The sequence below is a fragment of the Camelus dromedarius genome, chromosome 13, assembly GCF_036321535.1.
Source record: "Camelus dromedarius isolate mCamDro1 chromosome 13, mCamDro1.pat, whole genome shotgun sequence".
Classification (NCBI taxonomy): domain Eukaryota; kingdom Metazoa; phylum Chordata; class Mammalia; order Artiodactyla; family Camelidae; genus Camelus; species Camelus dromedarius.
The window spans coordinates 15,498,664-15,523,416 of NC_087448.1; the positions used below are offsets into that span (position 1 = coordinate 15,498,664).

General features: G+C 38.7%; 1 protein-coding gene across 2 annotated transcripts in view; it reads right to left on the reverse strand.

Moving 5' to 3' along the window:
• GPC5 (glypican 5) overlaps window positions 1-24,753 on the reverse strand; it is a 1,164,489-nt gene that overhangs the window by 1,122,525 nt on the left and 17,211 nt on the right. For both annotated transcript variants that reach the window (XM_010980223.3, XM_064493033.1), the window contains exon 2: window positions 2,557-2,718. In XM_010980223.3, coding sequence (XP_010978525.1) covers window positions 2,557-2,718 — 162 coding nt within the window. The remainder of the gene's footprint in view (window positions 1-2,556; window positions 2,719-24,753) is intronic.

Genomic DNA, 24,753 nt, shown 5'->3' on the forward strand with positions numbered 1-24,753 from the left:
ACCGGTCATACTGAAAGGGATGCTTCAAAAACATGCTCCCATGGGAACTCTCCCCATAAGAGACGGGAGGGACCACACTACCTCCCATGCAAAGTCTTCTGTAACACATGGTATGGCTAAAACACAGGTTAATACTGTTGACGTAGTAAATATCAGTGAAATATTTTAAAAATCAAAGGATCAAAATGTAGCAAATCTACTTATATCATTTAAGAGGTGAATTGATTTCTCCCATTAAATTGCTCTCAAGCAGACTAAGTTTCCCAATAAAATGTGTTAGCTTCTTTCTTCTTAGGGAAAAAAAAAAAGGCCGAATTGTTTTCAGATATTTTCATTACATAGAAAGTAGACAGAGGGCATTTTACTTATTGATAAAGTGGCCTGTTCAGTTATGATACAGCAAATATGATCTCTCAAATTGCTTTTAGCATATATATTTAAGCTTGTTTTTATGAGAATAAGCCTAAAGCTACTTATTGTAGTCATTAAATTAAAAGCAGGTATTCTTCTTGTAAGAGAATTTATTCCAGTAAAGTTAGCCTTTAGGCAAATTTCTGAATTTGTCTTGCCTTTTCATGATTCTTAAATAACACTGACATGCCACAAAGGGAGAACATGACAGTTTATTGTAACAAATCATGTTTAAGAAAGGCCCTAGCTTTTTCATTTTATAGTTGATATTTATATAAACAGCAAAACTCACCGTATTGAATCCATAAGTCACAATTTACTAAACAGAAAATAACAAAATTGTACATAATCTTACCTGACACTCCAGTCAACAGGCAATCTCATGTACTTATACTACTGATACAGTTGTCACCAAACTTTTAGCAATATTACCAAAACTTTTCAGCAACTTAAACTCATGTTAAAAGTCTAAATAGTTCAGGTTTTGTATTTTTCCCAATCTTTTAAACTTAATGTGCTCTATCTTGATCATTTTATCCAAAAATGCATGAAACACTTGTTACAGCATCTTTGAAGACAGAAGAAAATGTGCACCTAACATCCACTGAGTCCTTACGTGTTATTAACTGCTGGCACCGTCTTTTACCCGTATAGTTGACCCTGCCATCTAAAAAAGTAGGTTTGCTTTGTCATGAGCTTCTTCAGCCATTCACTCTTACCTAGAGGGATTTAGTTTTCACATTAAAAGATGATAAATCATAATGAAGCTTCCATGTTCAAAAATCTTTAATGACTCAAACCCAAGTGGATGTTTTAAGTCTTCTTCCACATTGGGTCCAACCTACCTTTTCAAGCATGTGGTCCACAGTTTCCATCCACAACTCCCTGTTCTGCTAAGGTTGGTGTATTCACTGCCCTCTTTATCTCTAAATGTAGTTTTCGTATTGTTACACACTATCATTTTCATAAGAGAAAATTGTTACATCACTTCCTGTGGGTGCTTAATATCTTCTACTTCAGCCAGCTCAAGTCACCAACCTTTGCTTAAAAAGCATATCAACATATTTTCCTTCAACATTTTCACATGAATAAATCCCATAAAAGAAATACGGCTGTTTTCTAAGACATCTAAAAAAATGACTAGATTAAAACATCTTAAAATCTGGTATTTCACAGCTTCTATAAAAAATCATCAGTTCATCAAGAATTGCATTTTAACTCAAATTTGGTCCTGATTCATTATATTTATTTTATTTAATAAGTATAGTGTTTAAAATTAATCAGCCTTGTGATTCAATTCTGTATATGAACAAAGCACAAATTATTTAAGTAGACTGGCGTTGATATACTTATTAAAAAGGAATACTAACAGAAGTTATATTTTGCATTGAACAAAAGCAATATATTTATTTGGAAAGCAGTGTAAGCTAAATATTTTCATTCTAATCACACATAGAATAGCTAATGTTTTATAAAAGGATAAATAAATTAAGCTATTTTATTTTAGTAATAAGGAATTTTACAGAGGAGATGACTAAAATAAGAAAAAAATCATCCATTTTCCAATGTGCATTGTAATTTTATAATCCATTAATTTTATTTCTGAACATATTGCTTGAATTAAGGTTGAGTTCTGGTCGTAGCTGACCCTTAAACATCCAGTTAATATTTCCTACCTTACTATTTATCAGGCTTCTCTACACTTTGATATATCACACTGGTGTTCTTAGAAAAACCACATGAGGTGGTAGAAGGAAAAATTAGACAAATATTTCTTAAAATTATATTTTTGAAAATAAATCTATAATAACCCAGTTAAAATGATGGGATTTTGTTTTACAGACTATTTTCATAAAATTTAATAATTATGTTCATATTGAAGTAAAACCATGGGTCAGAACATTGAAGGATCTGGAAGTGCCCCCAGAAGAGCATAACAAATTCCCTACTCCAACTCAATTTATATGCCCCAGGATGATGTCAGAAACAAGCTATGAAGGTTAGAAAAAGCTTAAACCTCACTTCATATGCAGAATAGCAAGCAAAGACAAATAAGTAAATTTAGACAAGTTTACCAATATAATAATAAGAAGAAAATTACATAGCAAGATTTGACCTCAGTTTCAGAAATCAAGATACATTTACCTTGAAAGGCAGCTGCATTTCGAGATATCAGAAACTTTAATGCAGAGCTGGATGTTTGCAGCACCTGCTGCATATCTTGGCGAGCTGCGATCTGGTATCTCTCCTCCATCTTCCTGGTGCAACACGTAGGTTTTTTGGCTACGCAAACCTGAAGATCAGGTCCTGGAATGTATAGAATATATTTTCAAAATAGTTACCTGTTCATTCAACAAACATTACCTATTACATACCAGGCATTAATGATCAGTGCTGCAGATAATGGGTTCATGTTTTATATGAAGAATTAGTTTATTAGAGCACTTGCTATAGGAAAATTTAACTTTTATCCATTAACCCAATCATGAACCAAAATATTCTCAACCATTAAATTTTGCTCACATATTTTATTAACTTCTTGATCAAATACTTAAGTATGTCCACTATTAACTAACTATTAACTATTAACTATTACTATTAACTAACAAATAGGCTATATAACAGAATACAAGTCAACTATTATATAAGTATGAAGCTAAATCAGGAAACCTTTCTAAATTAATTTAGCCAAAAATATTTGAACTGAATATGGTATAGAGAAGTATATGGGCTAAAAAACTGGTTTTTCCTGAAAAAGAAATCAAATTTTGTACATCAAATAAAGGCAAAAAAACTGCACCTGATTACTTAGCTGGCCATATGCTTGTGTTCTTGTAGATTATGTGATTATCAGCAATAATGATATGATGGGAAATCAAGACTCCCCCCCAAAGACCCAAATCCAGCCTCCAAAATTCTATTCATCATCTAGCTTGCTACAGACAATCACTACCATTAAAAGCACTTTTTAATTTTACAACCATATTCAGAAAACTCCTGTGAAGATGCATATTACATAAAATGTGAAGTTATTACACATTTGTGATTAAAATTTTTTTGCTAAGGGGGAACAGTCAAAATGGTGGAGGAGGAAGAACCTGAGCTCGCCTCCTCCCACAGGCATGCCAAAGTTCCAGCTATTTACAGAGCAGCTATTGATGAGAAAGCCCAGAGGACTAGTGGAAAAGAACTTCTACAACAAAAGATATAAAGAGGGAACCACAATGAGACAGGTAGGAGGGGTGGAGATGAGGCACAGTCAAGACCTAGAACCCCCGGTGAGCACCCCACAAAAGGGAGAATAATTACAACTGCTGAGTTCTCCCCAGGGAGCAAGGGGTCCAAGCCAAAATCAGACTCCCCAGCACACCAGTCCTGCACCAAGAAGACAAGCCCCCAGAACGTTTGGCTTTGAAGGACAGTGGGGCTTACTTTCAGGAGAGCCAGAGGGCTGTAGGAAATAGAGCCTCTGCTGTTAAAGGACATACAAAAAGTTGCACACATTCCATGACCCAAGGCAGAAGCCTGGATCAGACCCACCTGCTCACCTGGGAGAGCCTCAGAGAGGCAGGATGCAACTGGAGCAAATCCTGGGACACAGACTGGTGGCAGCCATTTTGGTAGCTCATTCTACCACATAGACACTGATGCTAATAAGTACCCACTTGGAATTCTCCCTCTGGCTTATTAGTACCAGGACCAGGCCCTGTCCAATAGCCTCTCAGCAACAGTGCTGGAATGTCTCAGGCCAAGCAATTAGCCAGGCATGGACACAGCCATATTCACAGGCTGCCTTAAGACCCTCTGAGCTCACAGGTCCAGAAACAATCAGAGGGCCCAGGACCCGCACACTAGTGCACTGGTACTAACCCTGGGACCATGTGCACCCTGAAGCCAGAGACCCCAGGACCTGACCCCTCACCAGTAAGCTAGAATTAACCCTGGGACTCCCTGGGCCTCAGTGCAACCCATCAGCAGGCTGACAACAGCTCCAAGATCCCCAGGCCCTGTAGCCAAAGACCCCAGGATCTAGCTCAACATACCAGTGGGTGGCACTAGCCTCAGGGCCACCAAATCCCCACACCCAGCCCAGAACCAGCAGGCAGGCACCAAACTGGGACCCTTAGGCCCTGGCCCCACCCACCAGCACATCAATACCAACTCTGGGATAACCTGGGACCCTCAGCCACTAGCCCCAGGATCCAGTTCTGGGACCTGGCTCCACTCACCAGCAGCCAGCACAAGCAATGGGACCCCCTGGGCCTTAGCCCTTCCCACCAGCAAAATGACACCAGTGGACTAACACCAGCCTTAGGATACCTTGGGCCCGACACCAAGCTGTCAGGAACTGGCCCCATCCACTAGCAGGCAAAAAACACAAATGTATGGGGGCTAAACAATATCCTACTAAAGAACCAATGGATCACTGAAGAAGTCCAAAAAGAAATCAAAAAGTATCTAGAGACATATGAAAATGAAAACACAGAAACCAGAATCTATAAGACACAGCAAAAGTAGTTCTGAGAAGTTTATAGCAATACAAGCCTACCTCAGGAAACAGCAACAACCAAAAAGATCTCAAGTGAACAACCTAACCTTACATCTAAAGCAACTAGAAAAATAAGAACAAACAAAACCCAATGTTAGTATAAGAAAATAAGTGATAAATATCAAAGCAGAAACAAGTGAAACAGAGAATTTTAAAAAATAGAAATGATCAATGAAACCAAGAGTTGATTCATTAAAAAAAATAAACAAAATTGAAAAACTTTTGAGTCAGACTCATCAAGGAAAAAAAAGGAGGGCCCAAATCAAGAAAATCAGAAATGAAAAAGAAGTTATAACTGACACCAAAGAAATACAAAGGTTCATGAAAGATTACTAACAACAATTATAGCCCAATAAAAGGACAATCTAAAAGAAGCAAATTCCTAGAAATGTACAATCTCCCAAGAATGAACCAGGAAGAAACAAAAAATATGAGCAGACCAACTACCAGAAATGAAACTGAATCAGTAATTTTTAAACTCACAACAAAAAAAGTTCAGGACCAAATGGCTTCACAAATGAATTTTATGAAACATTTAGAGAAGCATTAACAACTATCATTCTTAAACTATTGCAAAATATTGAAGAGGTAGGAAAGCTTCAGAACTCATTCTACAAAGCCAGCATCACCTTGATACCAAAACCAGACAAAGATATCACAGAAAAAGAATATTATAGGCCAATATCACTGATGAAAACAGATGCTAAAATCCTCAACAAAATATTAGCAAACCAAATTCAACAATACATTAAAAAAAATCATACACCATGATCAGATGGGATTTATCCCAGTGATGCAAGGATGGTTCAATATCTCAAGTCAATCAATCAATGTGATACATCTTGTTAACAAATTGAAGAATAAAAATCATATGATCATCTCAATAGACGCAGAAAAAGGCTTTTGACAAAATTCAACATGCATTTATGATAAAAACTCTCAATAAAGTGGGCATAGAGAGAACATACCTCTACCAAGGCCACTTACAACAAACTCACAGCTAATGTCATACCCAATGCTGAAGAGCTAAAAGCATTTCCTATAAGATCAAGAGCAAGACAAGGATGGATAGTCACCACTTTTATCCAACATAGTTTTGGAAGTCCTAACTAACCACAGCAATCAGACAAGAAAAAGAAACAAAAGGAATCCAACTTGGAAAGGAAGAACTAAAACTGTCACTGCTTGCAGATGACATGATACTATACTTAGAAAATCCTCAAGACACCACCAAAAACCTTCTAGAGCTCATCAATGAATTGAGTAAAGTTGCAGGATACAAAATTAATTTACAGAAATATGTTGCACTTCTATACACTAAGAAACCATCAAAAAGAGAAATAAAGGAAACAAACCTATCTACAATCACACCAAAAAGAAAATACCTAGGAATAAACCTACCCAAGGAGGAAAAAGAACTGTACCCTGAAAACGCTAAGACACTGATGAAAGAAACTGAAGATGACATAAACATATGGAAAGATACACCACATTCATGTTAAAATGATCATACTATCGAAGGCAGTCCACAGATTCAATGCAATCCTTATCAAAATACCATGAGCATTTTCCACAGAACTAGAAGAAATGATTTTTTAAAATTTTACGAAAACATAAAAAAACCTGAATAGTCAAAACAATCCTAAGAAAGAAGAACAGAGCTGGAGAAATCATGCTCTCTGATTTCAAACCATACTACAAAACTACAATAATCAAAACAGTATGGTACTGGCATAAAAACAGACACATAGATCAATGGAACAGAAGAAAAAGCCCAGAAATGAACCTACACTTACATGGGCAATTAATCTATGGCAAAGCAGCAAGAATATACAGTGGGAGAAAGACAGCCTCTTCAATAAATGGTGTTGGAAAAACTGGAAAGCTAAATGTGAAAGAATCAAACTGGACTACTCTCTCACTCCATGCACAAAAATAAATTAAAAATGGATTAAATACTTAAATGTAGGACCTGAAACCTTAAAACTTCTAGAAGAAAACAGGCAGAAAGCTTTTTTGACATCAACCTTAGCAATATTTCTTTGGATATGTATCCTCAGGCATGGGAAACAAAAGCAAAACAAATAAATAGGCTTATGTCAAATTAAAAAGCTTTTGCACAGCAAAGGAAACTATAAACAAAATGAAACGACCACATACAGGATGGGAGAAGATATTTTCAATTGACATATCCAATAAAAAGTTAATATCTAAAATATACAAAGAATTAATACAACTCAATATAAAAAAAAAAAAAAAAGTAGAAAATGAGTAGAGGATCTGACCAGACATTTTTACAAAGAAAACATACAGATGGTCAACAGACACATGAAAAGATTCTCAGCATCACTAATTACCAGGGAAATGCAAATCAAAACCACAAATATCACCTCTCGCCTATCAGAATGACTGTCATTCAAAAAGACAACAAATAACAAGTGTTATCAAGGATGTGGAGAAAAGAGAACCCTTATGCACTGTTGGTAAGAATGTAAATCTGTGCAGCAGCTATAGAAAACAGTATGGACATTCCTCAAAAAGTGAAAAATAGACATTCTATATGATCCAGCAATTCTATTTCTGGGTATTTATCCAAAGAAAACAAAAACACTAATTTGAAAAGATATATGCACCCCTATACACATTGCAGCATTATTTACAATAGCCAAGATATGGAAGCAAAGTAAGTGCCCATCAATAAATGAAAGGAAAAATAAGATGTGAGATAGATAGATAGATAGATAGATAGATAGATAGATAGATAGATACACACACACACATACACATACACACACACACACACACACATACACATGAAATGTTACTCAGCCATGAAAAAGAATAAAATCCTGCCATCTGCGACAACACAGATGGACCCAGAGGGTATTATGCTAAGCGAAATAAGTCAAACAGAAAAAAACAAATACTGTATAAATCCACATATAAGTGGAATCTAAAAACCAAAACAAATGAACAAATATAACAAAACAGAAACAGAGTCTAGATACAGAGAACAGGTGGTTGCCAAAGGGAAGGGGAGGAGGGAGAAGAAAGAAATAGGTGAGGGAGATTCAGAAGTACAAAATTCCAATTGCAAAATAAATGAGTCACAGGTATGAAATGTACAGTGTGGGGAATACAGTCAATAACTATGTAATATCCTTTTATGGTGACATTTTATGGTGACATATTATAACTAGACATGTCATGGTAATTATTTTGAAATGTACACAAATATCAAATCATTATTTTGTGTAACAGGAGCTAACATAGTGTTATCGGTCAACTATACTTCAAAAACAAACTCATAGAAAAAGAGATCAGATTTGTACAGAGGGTTGAGGAAGAGGAAATTGGACAAAGAGAGTCAAAAGGTACAAACTCCCAGTTATAAAGATAAATAAGTATTAGAGATGTAATGGACAACATGCTAAACATAATTAGCATTGCTGTATGTTATATATAAAAGTAAAGAGAGTAAATCCTAAGAGTTCTCACCACAAAGAAAAAAATTTTTTGCTACATCATTAATTTTGTATCTGTAAGAGGTGACAGATGTTCACTAAACTTGTGATAATCATTTCATGATGTATGCAAGTCAAATCATTACGCTGAATACTTACACAGTGCTGTATGTCAACTGTATCTCAATGAAACTGGAAGAAAAACTTACGAGATAGCACCTCACACTCATTAGGATGACTACTATCAAAATTACAGACAACAACAAGTGTTGGTGAGGATGTGGAGTTACTGGAGCTCTTGTGCGCTGTTGGTAGGAATGTGAAATGGTAAAGTCACTGCGGAAAACAATACAGCCGTTACTCAAAAAACTAAAAGTAGAATTAACATATGATCCAGCAATTCTACTTCTGTGTGCACATGCAAAAGAACTGAAAACAGAGTATTGAAGGGATATCTTTATACTATATTCACAGCAGATTATTCATAATACTAAAATATGGAAGCAATCCAAGTGTCCACAGATCAATGAATGGGAAGCAAAATGTGGTACATACATACATACACTGGAATATTATTCAGTCATAAAAGGGAAGGAAATTCTGAGTTATGCTACAACATGGATGAACCTTGAGGACATCATGCTAAGTGAAATAAGTCAGACACAAAAATACGAATATTATATGACCCGACTCATATGAAGTTCCTAGAGTCATCAAAATCAAAGACAGAAACTAGAATTGTGGTTGTCTGGGGCTGTGTGGAGCGGGGAGATTGGGGAGTTATTGTTTAATGGGGATAGAATTTCATTTTTGCAAGATGAAAAGAATACTGGAGGTAGATGGTGGGAATGGTTGTATAACAAATGTATTTAGTACCACTGAACCATTCACTTAAAAAATGGTTAAAATGGTAAATTTTATGTTTTACCACAATAAAAAAATTGGACACAAATCTTGCTAGTATGATTAATAACTCTAAACCTAGACAGGATCCCAGGGCAAGCGCCCTTATCCATAGCAGGGATGCTGGAGAACAGAAAAAGGCACAGGGCGAGGAACAGTGCCTAAAGAGGTCAACTGTGACAGTGCATCCTGGGGTGGGCCCCAGGGCACCCCAAGGCTACCCAGGTTTTATGTAAGCTCAGGACAATTTTATTTACGTGGCCTAATATAAAACAGTTATTTCCTTATTTTAGGGTAGGAGGAAGGGGTTATGGCCTTTGCTCTCCAGGGGGTCTCACAGCTCCCACACTAGCTCTTCACTGACCAACTGTCAATTAGCAAATATAAAATATGCATGTGTATACACACACACACACACACACACACACACACACACTCACCAGCCACCTTTCAAATTCCTCCTTTTCCACACAAATTCAGCCTCGGGCTTTAGCAGCGTGTCTGAGCATTTCACAAAGGCTAGGACGCATACAATGCATCACAGCAAGTAACGTTTAGGCAATTGTTTTTCATTTATATTGCCTAAAGTTATACAAAAGCAAACTCCACTTCAAACAGTAAAATATTGAAAGAAAACGAAGCTATCTTCTCAGCTTTATCCCTCAACAGAAAGATTGAGGAATTAGGGTTCAGAGAAAAACAATACTAGAGACTGGGGGGAAGAACCAATGAATAAATATTAAAGGACATAAACATATTTGGTAAGGGAAAGAGCGCTAGGGAATACCAACAGTGATGACAGTAACAGCAATAAGAGTAACAGATCATTGCAACATCTCTCCAGAATGCAAATGCCTAACATCACTTTGCTAGACCACTTTCCTAAATACGGTCTAAAAAGGCTCCAAGTTGGACAAATTCTTCCTTCTCTCCTGCTCCGGCCTCATCTCAAGTAACATCGGCCATCGTGCTCTTCCCTTCACACTCTGGTCTTGTTTTATTTCCTCATATTCACCAAGTTCCCTCTTGGACCAAGCCCAACTCTACGCTCTTCTCTCTGACTTGGACAGTCTTATCCAGACATGCAGCAAACACACACCTTCCCCTCATTTATTCCCATCGTTTGTATGTGTGTGTGTGTGTATGTGTGTGTGTGTGTGTTTTCAGTTCTTAATTTGGTCTTCCCACGGGACCTTTCCTTAACCTCCCACACAGCTCAAGACCCCACTCTATGCCTTTGGACTGCGCCTCATACCTCTCCATTCCACTCATCCTGGCTGCAGTGTTATATTCCCAAATGCCGTTACTAATTAGTTCCCTCGTCTATACTATAAAGCTCCAGGTGGAGGAATATTTACTCATTATTGTATCCCAGTTGTCCAGCACAGTGCCTGGTGCATCATAAACACTCAATTTTCACCCATTAAACCAATAGTCAAAGATCTTATGTATATCCATCATCTCGTCTAATCCTCACATTAACCCTATGACATAGGTACCATTATTACCACATTTTGCCTGTAACGAAATAAAGGCAGAAAGACGCTTTGAAAACAGCCCATTGACAGGTACCTACATGTCACAAAATGATGGAGCTGGTGTTCGGGAACAGACAGAGGGATTCCCAAGCTGTCATCTTCACCGCTACTCTACTGAGAGGAAAGCAATGCTTTGAAATCTATAAACAGCTTGTCTATAGACATAACTGACCATTTTCAATTCCTGTTTGAAAGAAGTCATCTGTTTGGTAAGTTGCAAGAAAATAAACTTTAGGTTAGGACCCAAGAAGTTTTATTCAAAACAAAAATAGGCTAAAATATAAAGTTATAGAGTTGCCATTTGCCTTTTTGCCCAATTTTAAATGGTGGAAAGTACACTTAGAAAGATGCTACAAATTACCTTGACTGCTATACAAACAACGTGGGAGAGAAAGCATCACATTTCAGCAAACCCTGAATAAGCATGGCAAGCAATTTAGACCACTTAGAGCAAACCCATCCCCCAAGCTGATGAGGATCTGCATTGATTAATCCAGATTTTCATTTAAAGTCTTAGAAATTGGTAATGACAACATAAAACAAAACTCCAAACCAAATCAGGACTATAATTCAAAGATCTAGTTGTATCTAATTGGCAAGATATTTTTAACAGGAGTAACTTAAGAGTTAGGGTCTCAGTGGATAGGAAAAAAGAGTCTACAAGAAATTAGATCCCTTGCTTCCTATGTCAGTCCAAAAGACAGACGAGATGAACTACACTTTCCTGGGAAAGGACTATTCTTACATTTTATTCACAGTAAAAGCACAAAGGACATAATAAGATGCTTGTTGATAAAACACCCAGGCTACAGTTCTCCTATTGTAAACAGAACTAGCATCATAAGAAGCAAAGCCAGATGGAACACAAACAGATACTACATGGTAACAAGACTCATTTTTAAATATTTCAAAGCCTGGCTTCAAAGAACACAGCAGAACAGAGGATGCTTATGAAACAGCAAGAGTACACAACCCAAGCTGAGGAGCAGCAGCCGTGTTTCTAGGCAGGAACATCAAAATCAAACTCTGCCAGAACTAAAGTGGCAACAACAAAGCAAAATTAAAAAGAAAACAGCAGGGTCCTTGCTGACGGGGCTCTCCACCAGAATTGAGGGGGCTTTTCTGGATTTCTTACCCAGAAGTAGCAGTGCTGGTTAATACTTCTTTCCTTCTGTCACAGCTTAAGAAATCGTTACAGCCATCTATCTACCTGCTTGTGTACTTTTTTTTTTAATATGTTAAAATAGGTGCACAGGGAGGCATTCCGGGAAGATGGTGGCAGTGGCAGCAAGGTTTTCACCATCTCCAAATCCCCACAAGAACCAGACAGAGCAACTAGAAATTAAATCCAAAACAAACAGCAAAACTAGATGACATAATATCCCCAACAAACTTCAAGATATAAACAGGGTTTGGGGGAACCAGAAAGCCACAGATCTTCACAGGATCAGAGACTGGGCAGGAGGGAGAAAAATGAAGCAGAGGGGTAATGTCTGAAGGACCTGAGGACAGATGAACCCCCAAAGAGCCAAGAGGAAATCCCAGGAAAGCACAGCGGACCAACTGGAGAACAGCAGCTGAAACTGGGAGAGTTTCTGTCTTCTCAATTATTGGATGTGTGCAAGGGAGCCGTGATAAAAATGAATGAACAAGCAGGAGGATTCCAGACCCCTGCCAACTCTCCAAACAGATCCAGTACAGTTCCTTTCCAAGGAAGATCCCCACAAAGAAGAGAAATATCTGGAGGTGCAGTTAAAATTCAACAGAAGAAGGATCCAGGAGACATAGAGGAGGTCGAGACCAAAGTGGGAAGGGAAAGAAATCCAGTAAATTTCAGAAAGCAAGCAACCATACTTTTATTTATTTATTTTTCATTGAAGTACAATTGATTTACAATGTTGCATTAGTTTCTGGTGCACAGCACAGTGATTCGGTTACATGTATATTTTTTCATATTCATTTCATTATAGGTTATTACAAGCTATTGAGTATAGTTTCCCATGCTATACAGTAGGACCTTGTTGTTTATCTACTTTATGTATAGTAGTTTATATATTCTTTTTTTAACACTTTTTTATTGAGTAACAGTCATTTTACAATGTTGTGTCAAATTCTAGTGTACAGCATAATTTTTCAGTTATACATGAACATATATATATTCATCATCACATTTTTTTTCACTATGAACTACCACAAGATCTTGTTTATATTTCCCTGTGCTATACAGTATAATCTTGTTTATCTATTCTGCATTTTAAAATCCCAGTCTGTCCCTTTCCACCCCCCGCCCCCTTGGCGACAACAAGTTTGTATTCCATGTCTATGAGTCTGTTTCTGTTTTGTATTTATGTTTTGTTTTGTTTTGTTTTTAGATTCCTCGTGAGAGATCTGATATGATACGGTATTTTTCTTTCTCTTTCTGGCCTACTCTACCTAGAATGACATTCTCCAGGAACATCCATGTTCCTGAAAATGGCGTTGTCAGTTTTTATGGCTGAATAGTATTCCATTGTATAAATATACACCTTCTTTATTCAGTCATCTGTTGATGGACATTTAAGCTGCTTCCATGTCCTGGCCATTGTAAATAGTGCTGCTATGAACATTGGGGTGCAGGTGTCATTTTGAAGTAGGGTTCCTTCTGGATTTATGCCCAGGAGCGGGATTCCTGGGTCATATGGTAAGTCTATTCCTAGTCTTTTGAGGACTGTCCATACTATTTTCCACAATGGCTTTCCTTGCTTCCCTCTCCTACTCTTAACGATTTAAATGTCTTCTTTTACAATTTTGGGTTTATTCTTTTTGTAATTCATGGCAGTTATCTCCTTTCCAGTTATGAGTTTCTCATTTTTGTAGCATCCTGCTTCTTTTCTATTTAGAGTAGACCTGTCAATATTTCTTTTAGCATGGGTTTAGTGTTGCTAAACTCTTCGAGTTTTTGCTTGTCTGTGAAATTCTTTATCTCTCCTTCTATTCTAAAGGATAGCCTTGCTGGATAGAGTATCCTAGGGGGCATCTTTTTTTCATTCAGGACTTTAAATATATCTTGCCACTTCCTTCTGGCCTGTAGTGTTTGTGTAGAGAAATCAGCTGAGAGCCTTATGGGAGTTCCCTTGTAACCCACTCTTTGTTTTTCTCTTGCTGCCTTTAGGATCACTTCCTTATCCTTGACTCTGGCCATCTTGATTATAATATGTCTTGGTGTGGGTCTGTTTGGGTTCTTCCTGTTTGGGACCCTCTGAGCCTCCTGTACTTGGATATCTGATTCCTTTAGTTTTGGGAAGTTTTCATTCATGATTTCTTCAAATACCTTTTCAATTCCCTTTGTTCTTTCTTCCCCTTCTGGAACCCCTATTATGCGTAGATTGGCACGCTATAGCCCATAGGTCCCTTATCTTGTTTTCATTGTTTTTTATTTGTTTTTCTCTCAGCTGTTCTGATTGGGTGCTTTCTGTTGTCCTGTCTTCTAGGTCACTTATTCGTTCCTCTGCGTTATCTAGCCTGCTTTGTACAGCCTTTAGGTCAGCTCTCATCTCAGCAAATGAGTTTACTCATTCTACTTGGTTCTTCTTTATAGCTTCTATTTCATTTTTGACATATTTTATATCTCTAAATACTATTTCTTTCAGTTCCTTCAGTACTTTGATCACTCCTTTTTTGAAATCTTGATCTAGTAGGCCATCCATGTCTATTTCCTTGATCGTGCTTTCAGGGGATTTCTCTTGATCTTTTAATTGGGAGTGGTTCTTCTGCTTCTTCATATTGCTCCTATCTCTCTGGTGCTGTGGATTAAAGAGTCAGTTATCTAGTTCTCTTGGAGACTCTGTGCTCTTAATGATTTTATTGAGAGGTCTTTGTCTCTTCGTCCTTTTTCACAAACTCAGCTCGCTGTTTCCAAAGGCCCTTTGTTGGCGCCATCTTCTGTGCTGCTCCCAGTGGCTGTTGGCAAGCAGATCACACCCTCTCCTAACACTGGGTCAGGTGCTGAGCTTTTATCCAGTGGGCGGGTGGGTCACTCCCCCTCCCGAAGCTGCAGTCAGATGCTGCACTCAGGGGGAGGCAGGTGGGTGGATCGCACCCCCTCCCAGCACCATGGTCAGGTGCTGCTTTCCTGTCAGGAAAGCACGTTGCCGCCCGCCCTTTCCCAGAGCTGGTCACTCCGCTTCTCTGGGGAACCGAGGTTGTTCTGCTCTGTATCCCCTCCCAGCCACAGCGCGCAGCCCCCTACAGTCCCCCGGAGGCCTCAGTGCAGCTGCCCCTGTCCTCCGCCCGGCTCGGGCAGCCTGTCCCGGCCCCAGCTGCCGGCTCACATCTTGGGTTGGGTGTCCCAGGGACCCTTTGTGCCCGTTTTACTCAGTTCTGTTGGTCAAGGGGTGCTCGGGGCAGATCTGAGCCTCAGAGGCTTCCTCTCCATCCCACTGGCCTCTCCATTGGAGAGGGGAGCCCCAGCAAACAAGTGCCAATCCTGCTTTGCCACTCCCTCCCCGTGGATCGGTCCTGCACTGTTTTGCTTTTTCTTCTTTCTTTTTTCCTTGTTTCCTACCAGATTTTTGGCATCTTTGTCTTTTGAAGAGGGCGATATTCTGTCGGAGTTCGGCACGTGCTCTGGTTGGCTGAGTGGGTCCGTAGATGTGAGTGTTCGTGTATTTGTGGGAGAGGGTGAGCTACGAGCATCTTTCTACTCTGCCATCTTGCTTCTCCTCCTAGTAGTTTATATATTCTAATCCAAAATTCCTAAGTGATCCCTCCCTACCCCTTTCCCCTTTGGTAACTGTAAGCTTGTTTTCTGTGTCTGTTGAGTCTCTTTCTGTTTTGTAAACAAGTTTATTTGTCTAATTTTTTTAAATTCCACATTTAAGTGATACCAGATGATATTTGTCTTTCTCTGTCTACTTACTTCACTTCTTATTATGATAATTTCTAGGTCCACCCATGTTGCTGCAAATGGCATTATTTCATTCTTTTTTTACGGCTGAATAATATTCACATTCACATATATATACACTACATCTTATATACACACCACATCTTCTTTACCTATTTATCTGTGGATGGACATTTAGATTGCTTTCATATCTTGGCTACTGTGAATAGTGCTGCTGTGAACATTGGGGTGCATGTAAAATTTCAAATTAGAGTTTTCTTTGGATATATGCCCAGGAGTGGGATTGCTGGGTCTTGTAGTAACTCTATTTTTAGTTTTTTTAAGGAACCTCCACACTGTCCTCCATAATGGCTGCACCAATTTACATTCCCACCAACAGTATAGGAGGGTTCCACCCTCTTCAGCATTCATTATTTATAGACTTTTTTAAAATGATGGTCATTCTGACCGGTGTGAGGTGACAGCTCATTGTAGTTTTGATTTGCATTTCTCTGATAATTAGTGATGTTGAGCATCTTTTCATGTGCCTGTTGGCCAACTATATGTCTTCTTTGGAGAAATGGCTATTTATGTCTTCTGGCCATTTTTTGATTGGGTTGTTATTTTGTTTTATATATCTACCACAACTTCTTCATCTGGTTATCTGTTGATGGACATTTAGGTTGCTTCCATGTCTTAGCTATTGTAAATAGTTCTGCTATGAACATTGGTGCGTGTATCCTGTCAATTTAGAGTCTTCTCTGGATATATGCCCAGGAGTGGGATTGCTGGATCATAGGGTAACTCTGTGTTTAGTTTTTAAACGGATCTCCATACTGTTTCCCATACGGGAAATTGGTTGCACCAATTTACATTCCCACCAACAGTATAGGAGGGTTCCCTTTTCTCCACACCCTCTCCAGCATTTATCACTTGTCAGCCATACTTTTAAACACTACACAAAAACAACAGAAGAGGAAGCTCTGTAAAGTCACAAAAGCTCTTCTGAACCCTGTCTCACTCTAAATTTTTAAGGAAAAAAAACTAACATCCCATGAAATGAACATCAAAAAATACTAAGGTCAAATCTCACACAGAGTTATTAGAATAAAAAAGAGAATAAGGAACAGAATAACATCCCACGGACAAGGACAGCACATCAGAAAGATATGCCCCCTCCCCCGCAAAAATAAAACATTCAACCATGCTATTTCAGAACACGTTAAAAGACAATCACACAAAGCATGAAAGAACAACACAAATCAGAACTAGAAAAACTCAGGTATGAGGTGATAGTACTCAGGAAAAGACGTAAAGATGAAAAGAAAACATTCTGAAGAGAAGACTAAACTAGAAGGAATACAGGAGCCGATCACACAAAGGTAATACCCAAAAAGAACAGAAGGTGGAAAATGAGGAACTGTGAAAAATCAAAAGGCATGAAAGGATTTGAAAGATAGTGACAACAAATGTTATTAATAACACAAGCCCCTGAAGAAGAAAACAGGACAAATACTAAAAACTGTATTTCATGCTACGCTGACACTGTTGTAAGGGTAATATGAGATAAACAAATAAGTAATTATGGAATATTCAAATTCTATTTTCTAATTCTATCCCATATCCTTGAAAATCAGTGCCGAAGAAAAGAGAAACAGATATCATAAAGAAGAGGTTAAGTAAGACTCTGTAATCTTGACTTGAAATCATGAAGAATTTTACCTCCAAAAAATATGTATTTCCTGGTTTCACTGAAGAGGCCTAGAAACAATGACTAACCGAGTGCCAAAGGGTGTCCCTTGTGCCCAATTATAATCTTGAAATACCACCACTCTCAAGAAGCCAGGCATTGAAGAAATGCCTCATTCTAGGTCGGGGGCAAGAAAGAGGTAAGGTATCTGACTAGCTAAAGCGTCTCGTCCACTGGCAAGCAAAGAAGCCGTCAACACGGGGGTCGTGCTTGTCTGCTAGGGGTGCCATAACAAAGCTCCCGCAGACTGGTGCTTACACAACAGAGATGTATCTTCTTACAGTTCTAGAGGCTACAACTCCAAGATCAAGGTGCTGGCAGGCTCAATTTCTCCTGAGGCCTTTCTCCTTGGCTGACAGTGTCCTCAGGTGGCCTCTTCTCTGTGCACGTGCGCACCGCATTGTCTTTCTTCTTATATAGACACCAGTAATGCTGGAATAGGGCCTGTCCTTATGACCTCATTTAACCTTAATTACCACCTTATAATTAATAAAAACGATTTTTAAAATAGTACGGCTGGCTGATAATATACACTCTCTTTATTTTAAACAGTTACCTCTAGCTTAGTCAACTTACAGGATTTTTACATTTGTAAAACATATTAGCTGTGTTAACGGCTGACACAGGAAAGGGCCTTCGTGCCAAGACACTGAGATCAAGATATATTTTAGGCTCATCAAAATGGATGTTGTATGTCATAAAATACTAAATTCTCACCAGATGAAAATAAGGTCTTGGAATGCAGAGTACTAAGTGGGTAATGGTAAACCTGCTCCTTCTGCCTTTTCTGAGAATGTTTTCTGGCCATACACTGTGAAACTGATTTGTAAAATGTTATCATGGTGAAAGGGATTTGACTGAGGCAAACGTATTCCTTCATCTAGGGAGAATAAAAAGTATTTAAGTCTACGTATCTAGCGAGAATCATGACACTGTCATTCGATCTGCTGGGAGCTGGCCAGCATCTTGTTCCCTCTCTTGGAATTTCCTTTGAAGCTTTACCCCTTCCCCACTCACATACATGTTATTTAGATGAAACTGATACACACGAAAGGATGAAAACGCAGCATCCTATCTTGTCAGTATGATGACTGATTCAGAAATAGTCAGACAGCCACAAGAAAGAAAGGCACACAGATATTTGCTGAGGCCTCCAGGAAAGCAAAACTTTCTTCTGCTGGAACTGAATTTAATGATGCAAGAATGCAAGGTTTGCAGACACCATAGTCATTTTCCAGCGCAGAGTGAAGCCTAGGATCTACCACAGGGTCTTGGATTATCTACCTTATAAAGAAATCAAGCCAATATGACAGTATTATTTCTCAGGGTTATGGCAGGCCAAACCACTCCACTCTCCTTTATGGTTTATTCCAGAACTTCAAAAGGACCTGATACTAAACGGAAGGTCTGATAATACCCTTTTAGTGGCTCTTCCAATTCTTTGCTCTAAAGTGAAAATAAAATTTATATGTCTGAGAAATAACAAGAAGGATTCCACTTGCAATATGGCAGTGCTATCCACCGAGAACAACCATTAACTGAACAAAGTACAACAATCAATGACCTGAAAGCTCTAGAGAGTGAACAAAAGGATTCTGGACAGCAGTCAACATTTGGCAGAAGGAAAAACCATGAGGTTAATTTCCCATTCCTGCGACTTTTAGCCTCAGGGCAGCCCATGTATAAAGTGACTAAAATTTCCATAGAAAACTCAGAGTCTTCCGGGACTGCAGAACTGAAAGGCAGAGATCAGGGCAATCACTGCAGCTGGAAAGTAAGGGACAAATGCCAGGAAGGAGAGGGCCAGAGAGAGGAAAACACAATTTCTTTATGTAAACTCTGCCCAAATCTCTGGTTGGCCCCTGAACCACACCTCATATGGCAGGTGCAGACTGTACGCAACCCAGCTACTGGCAAGCTAAAGATGAAAAAAAACAGAACTAAAATTTCAGTAGCTGCCCCACAGACACAGATGATAGTTTGAATCAAACCAAATTAATTTTCTCCAAAGACAAACGTATTTAGACTCTGGAGAAATATAACTTAATCCAGAGCTACCAAAATATAATATTCATAGTGTCCAGGGGACAATCTAAAACTGTTGCACATATGAAAAAACAGTATAATGGGCTTCACTTTTAAGAGATAAGACAACAAATTAAGACCAACCTGAGATGATCCAGATGTTAGAATAAGCAGCAAAGGGCCCTAAAGCAGCCATCACAACTATGTTCAAGGAGGTAGATGGAACATGGACTCAGAATAAATTATAAGACAAGAAATCCTAGGAGAGAAAAACTATTAAAAATTAATGAAAATTCTGTAACTTAAAAATATGTAAAATAAAAATTTACTGAGCAGTTTTGATTGCTGAATAGAGATGACAGAGGAGAGTCAAAGAACTTAAAGCCAGATCAATAGAAAGTATCCAATCTGAAAAAGAGAATTTAAAAAGATTGAAAATACATACATACATACATACATACATACATACATACATACATAGTGCCTCAGGGACCTATGGGACAATATCAGATATCAGTCTAACATAGGTATGATTGGAGTCCCAGAAGGCAGAGAGAAAACTGGGCAAATAAAGTGCTCCATGAAATAATGACTTCAAATTTCTCAAATTTAATAAAGAACACAAATTAACATATTTAAAGGGCTCATTGAGACTCAAGCAAAATAAATACAAAGAAAATCATACTTAAGCACATGAGAGTCAAAGTACTAAAAATGAAAGATTTGGGGGGGGGGGGCAAGAAGCCCAGTATGTGAACAAAGGGAAGAAAACTAGGACATGAGGCTGGTTCACATAACAACTTATAGATCATACTTAGGAGGGATTTTATTATAATGATGATAAGAATTAAGGGAGTAACTCAATTTGATTTACTCTTAAAAGTTCATTCTAATTGCTGCTACTCTGAGAATCAGTATTTCCGTGCTGCAAATGAGAGTTAGGACTCGGATGAAAGTGCTAATAAGTGGTCAGATTTTATATATGTGTGTGTGTGTGTGTGTGTGAAGATTATCACCTGCCATATCATTAAACAAAGGATATTGTGGCCATCGAGCCATGAGCCACTGCAGCCACCCCTGACTGCACACCCAGAGGTTGGAGAAAAGCAGCATACTGCTTTTCTCTAGAAGCCCTAGATCGCTAAGGTGCACATCTAAGGAATGAGCCCAGACTCTTGCATCTTCCCATGCATAGAAAAGCACTAAATTCATTAAATTGAGATATCTGGTTTTCTTTAATTACAGTAATCTTTTGATGTTCTGACTTTGCTGCAGAAACTTCTGTATATCTTGGTTTCTCCCTTACTCTTGGAAGAAGTCCCTCAGAGCGATCTGAGAAGCTGCCTCCCTGCTTAAGTCCTGAGCAAGTCCACCGAATAAAATGTAATTCTCAACTTGTAGGCTGTGCATTTTTTTGCAGTCAAGATACGTGTACTGAAGATAGAAGATAACTTGAAATAGATGTCTTGCAATGCAGTCTGGCAGGTGAGAAAGAGACAGGAATCAAGGATGACCCTTGGATTTTGGCCTGAGAAACAAGATACATAAATGGTACCATTAACAGAAAAGGAGAACTTACAAGGACGAGCAGGTTTGCAAGGAAAACATGGAATTCAAATTTGGAAATGGAAAGTCTATTTTGATATCCAGTTGAAGATGGGGTAAGAATATTTGAATATGCACGTCTGGAGCCTAGGAAAGAGATTCCCATATTGAAGATAAAAGTTTGGGAGTTTGAAACAGAAAACGGTATTAAATACTGAAGGTTTCAATAGGATCACCTCAGGAAAGAGCTCAGTTTATAAAAGGTAGAGGGTTTCTCAACCTTAGCACTGTTGACACTAGGGGCCAGGTACTTCTCCCTCTGCACGAGAGCTGTTCACAGTGGGGTGTTTAACAGCATTCTTGAATTCGACCTACTAGATGCCAGTAGCACCCTCCCCACAACGTCTCTGGACATTGCTAAATGTCCCCCTTGGGCACCACTGCCTCTGGGTAAGAACCACTGGTCCAGACAAAGGCATGGCAATGTAGAGCAGAGGGGGAGCCTCCCATAAAAGCCTGAGAAGGGGCAAAGGAAAAGGGAAGTTGGGAGGGGTAAGAGGAAAAGGGCCTGGTGTCTTGAAAGGGTTTTGAAGAAGAGGGAGATCAGCTGTGCTGGGGAAAGTAACCACATTCAAGATGTCTGTGCTTTTCAAAGATCTGTAATGGTATCTGGGCTACCATTTTGGCTATTTTCCTGGCTCTACACAGTAATTATATAAGCAAGCGCATTGAATTTGAGATCCAGTTACTTACAAGGAATAAACAACAAGGTCCTACTGCACAGCACAGGGAACTATATTCAATATCTTGTAATAGCCTATAATGAAAAAGAATATGAAAAGAATATATGTATGTGTGTAACTGAATCACTATGCTGTATACTAGAAATTAACACAACACTGTAAACTGACTATACTTCAACTTAAAGAAATGATAAGGAATAATTATAAGGTCATTTCAACTCACTGAAAGCTGTTGTGCTAAAACCTGTTTAACAGTTTTAAAAAGCTCATTCCTTTCTAACTTCTGCAACCCTGATCAGAAGGGCTGCCTAACAGTTCCTGACATCAACCTGCATGCTGGTGCTTTCCAGAACATGTGCTTTGTGTACTTAATTGATTCCATTTAATTTGTTTCTCTCCCAAGACTGTAAGCTCCAGTAGGATAAGGGCCACCTCTGCCTTGTTTCCAAATATACTGTATGTAACCCTCAGTGCCTGGAACAAAAGATCTCAGTAAAGTACCATCTCCTTCCCTTTCTCCTTACTTGCACATAAATATTTTGCAAGAAACCTAAGAAAGCACTTTCATGGCTTAAAATTAATGAGATAGTTTTAAATATAGATCCAGAATGAGCATATTGCTGAGGACGTTAAAAACTGGTTCAATAAACCTTTTCAAATAGTATTTATGATGATAGTATTTACATTTTTACAAATACTCCTCAATAATATATCACTGTAATTTAAAGATTCATCTTTTTTTCTTTCATGGAATGCAGGGATTGTCATATAAAAGGATATACTGACATTATTCATTAAAATAAAAAGCAAATTTTTTTTCAGAAGAAGACTAAGTGTTTCAGCTATTTTGGGTTTCTATGGTTCTGAATTCAATAAAAAAAAAAAGTAACATTTGGTAATCTACAAATGTAAACAAATAGGGTCAACATAATACTCACCGGTAGAACAGTCATGCTGTCCCTCATTTATATAAATGGCCTCATTGATCCTTCAACAGATAATGTACTGGTTGATTAACATTCACACAAAATCACATATTTAAACCTTTGCTTTTATAACCATAACAAGCAATTCTAATATGAAAGTAGATATTCTATGTCCTGAAGCAGAGAAAAAGTCTGCTAAACAGAATGCTTTCTCAAACTTAAAGTCATGAACTTGGAGTCGAAACTCTGTGACATGTTAACCAACCCAGGAGAGAAAAAGCCTAATTGTATATTAATACATACATTTCTTAAGAAACAGCAGCAGTAGAGCCTGCTCCTTGAGGGATGAAAAAAAAATCAACTGCAAACTCATCCCCTCAATTTCAATGAGCCCCAAATTGTTCTAGAGCCAACAATCCACAGTTTGTCTCAATGAAGCCAGGCCCCAGGCCCGTGCAGCACGACTCCTCCAAGCCCGGTTGAAAGTGAGACTCTGGGACTATCTGGCACATGAAACTGAGCATCACTTCTCCATTTTCAAGGATATATTTGCATCCACTGATGTACACAGGTAAAGACCTTGTCGGTGGTGGGACAAGGGGTAGGGAAGGAGAGGAAGCTCCCAAAACCATAAATGGTGCTCAGGCCAAAATGAATTATCAGGCCACAGTTCCTGCGGGATCAGCCCACCTCAAGCAACAGCCCCTCCCCCCTGAGAACTGCTCTCTCAGCACCTCCACAGGGGAGGCCCCTGCCAGCCACAGGAGCATCGTGTGACCATACATCTGATTCGAGTCTGCTGAGCTGAAAGCCAGTAAGTGACTGAAAACAGAATCAATTGGACTGTTTCATCTGAGAATTTAGCATTGGAACATAGTAAAAGTCTAGTCTGTTTCCCATCAGAGCTGCTTTATATATAACTCAGGAGTGAAGTGCCCATCCTATTTCACCATGGAGACAAAAAGCAGAACAAGGAGAGTAGAGAAATGAAGGGAAAACCCTTGGAATTCTTTACAGTTCCTACTGTAGTCCTTTTCTGAAGCCCAATTATTTCCTATATTTGGGGGTTTCATGAAATATACCTAAAGGCTTATAATAAATTATGTTTGTATTAGATAGACCAAATTAGTTTGTGTTTCTTGCAACCAAAGTACCCAAGCTAATACTCCAGAGAAGGGAGCAGCAGGAAAGAATGAATTGATCAGTGTTACAGTGAAGGATCTCAGGAACTGTGAAGTACATGAAACTGGAAAAAGCCCAGCCAAACAAGCCAGGCTTAGAAATTGTGGGCAGGTAGGTAGAGAAGGGTGACACACTCAAAACTGTCCCAACCCAATCACCAGGGCCTTCTTGTGTGCCTAGAAATAAGTAATGTATTCAAAGTAACTCTATTACTCAGCACTTCGCCAGCTTTCAGGGGGGATGCCCCCCCAAAGTGCCACCATGTTTGTTTAATTAAAGGGAACTGTGTCACTCAGATACTTGTGAATAAAAATAAACAAAAGTCCAACTCAAACTGGCCAAAAACAATTAAGGGATTTAACTGGTTCAGAAAACCAAAAGTATAAAATAAATTTCATTTTAGGCAACTTCTGACATAGTCCCTTCCACAGTCTCACAGAGAACGTGCGTCCCCCTCTGTGTCCCATAGATTTTTCTTCCTCCTCAGTTCCCCTGGTGAGCACCCCCAGAAACTACAGCCTCAGGTAGAAGAATGGTTGCTGTGATTCAGTCCACACCACTCAGGAGAGGAGAAAATCTACTTCAGACAGTCCTTATAGAAGAAAGACAGAACTTTATTTTCTCAGAAGTTCCAGCAAACTTCTCTGCACATTTTATTGGCTCTGGTCGGCTTAGGGCCCGTACCTGAACAATCATTGTGGCCAAAACATGAAGTGTGTCAATTGGTTTAAGACAATGGAGGCTCCATCCCACTCCAGACTCTAGTATTAACTGAATCCTAGTCAAGGGTTCAACTAAGTACCCAAAATCCATTCTGCACTATTTTTAGTATCTTTGCTTGTCCTGACTCACT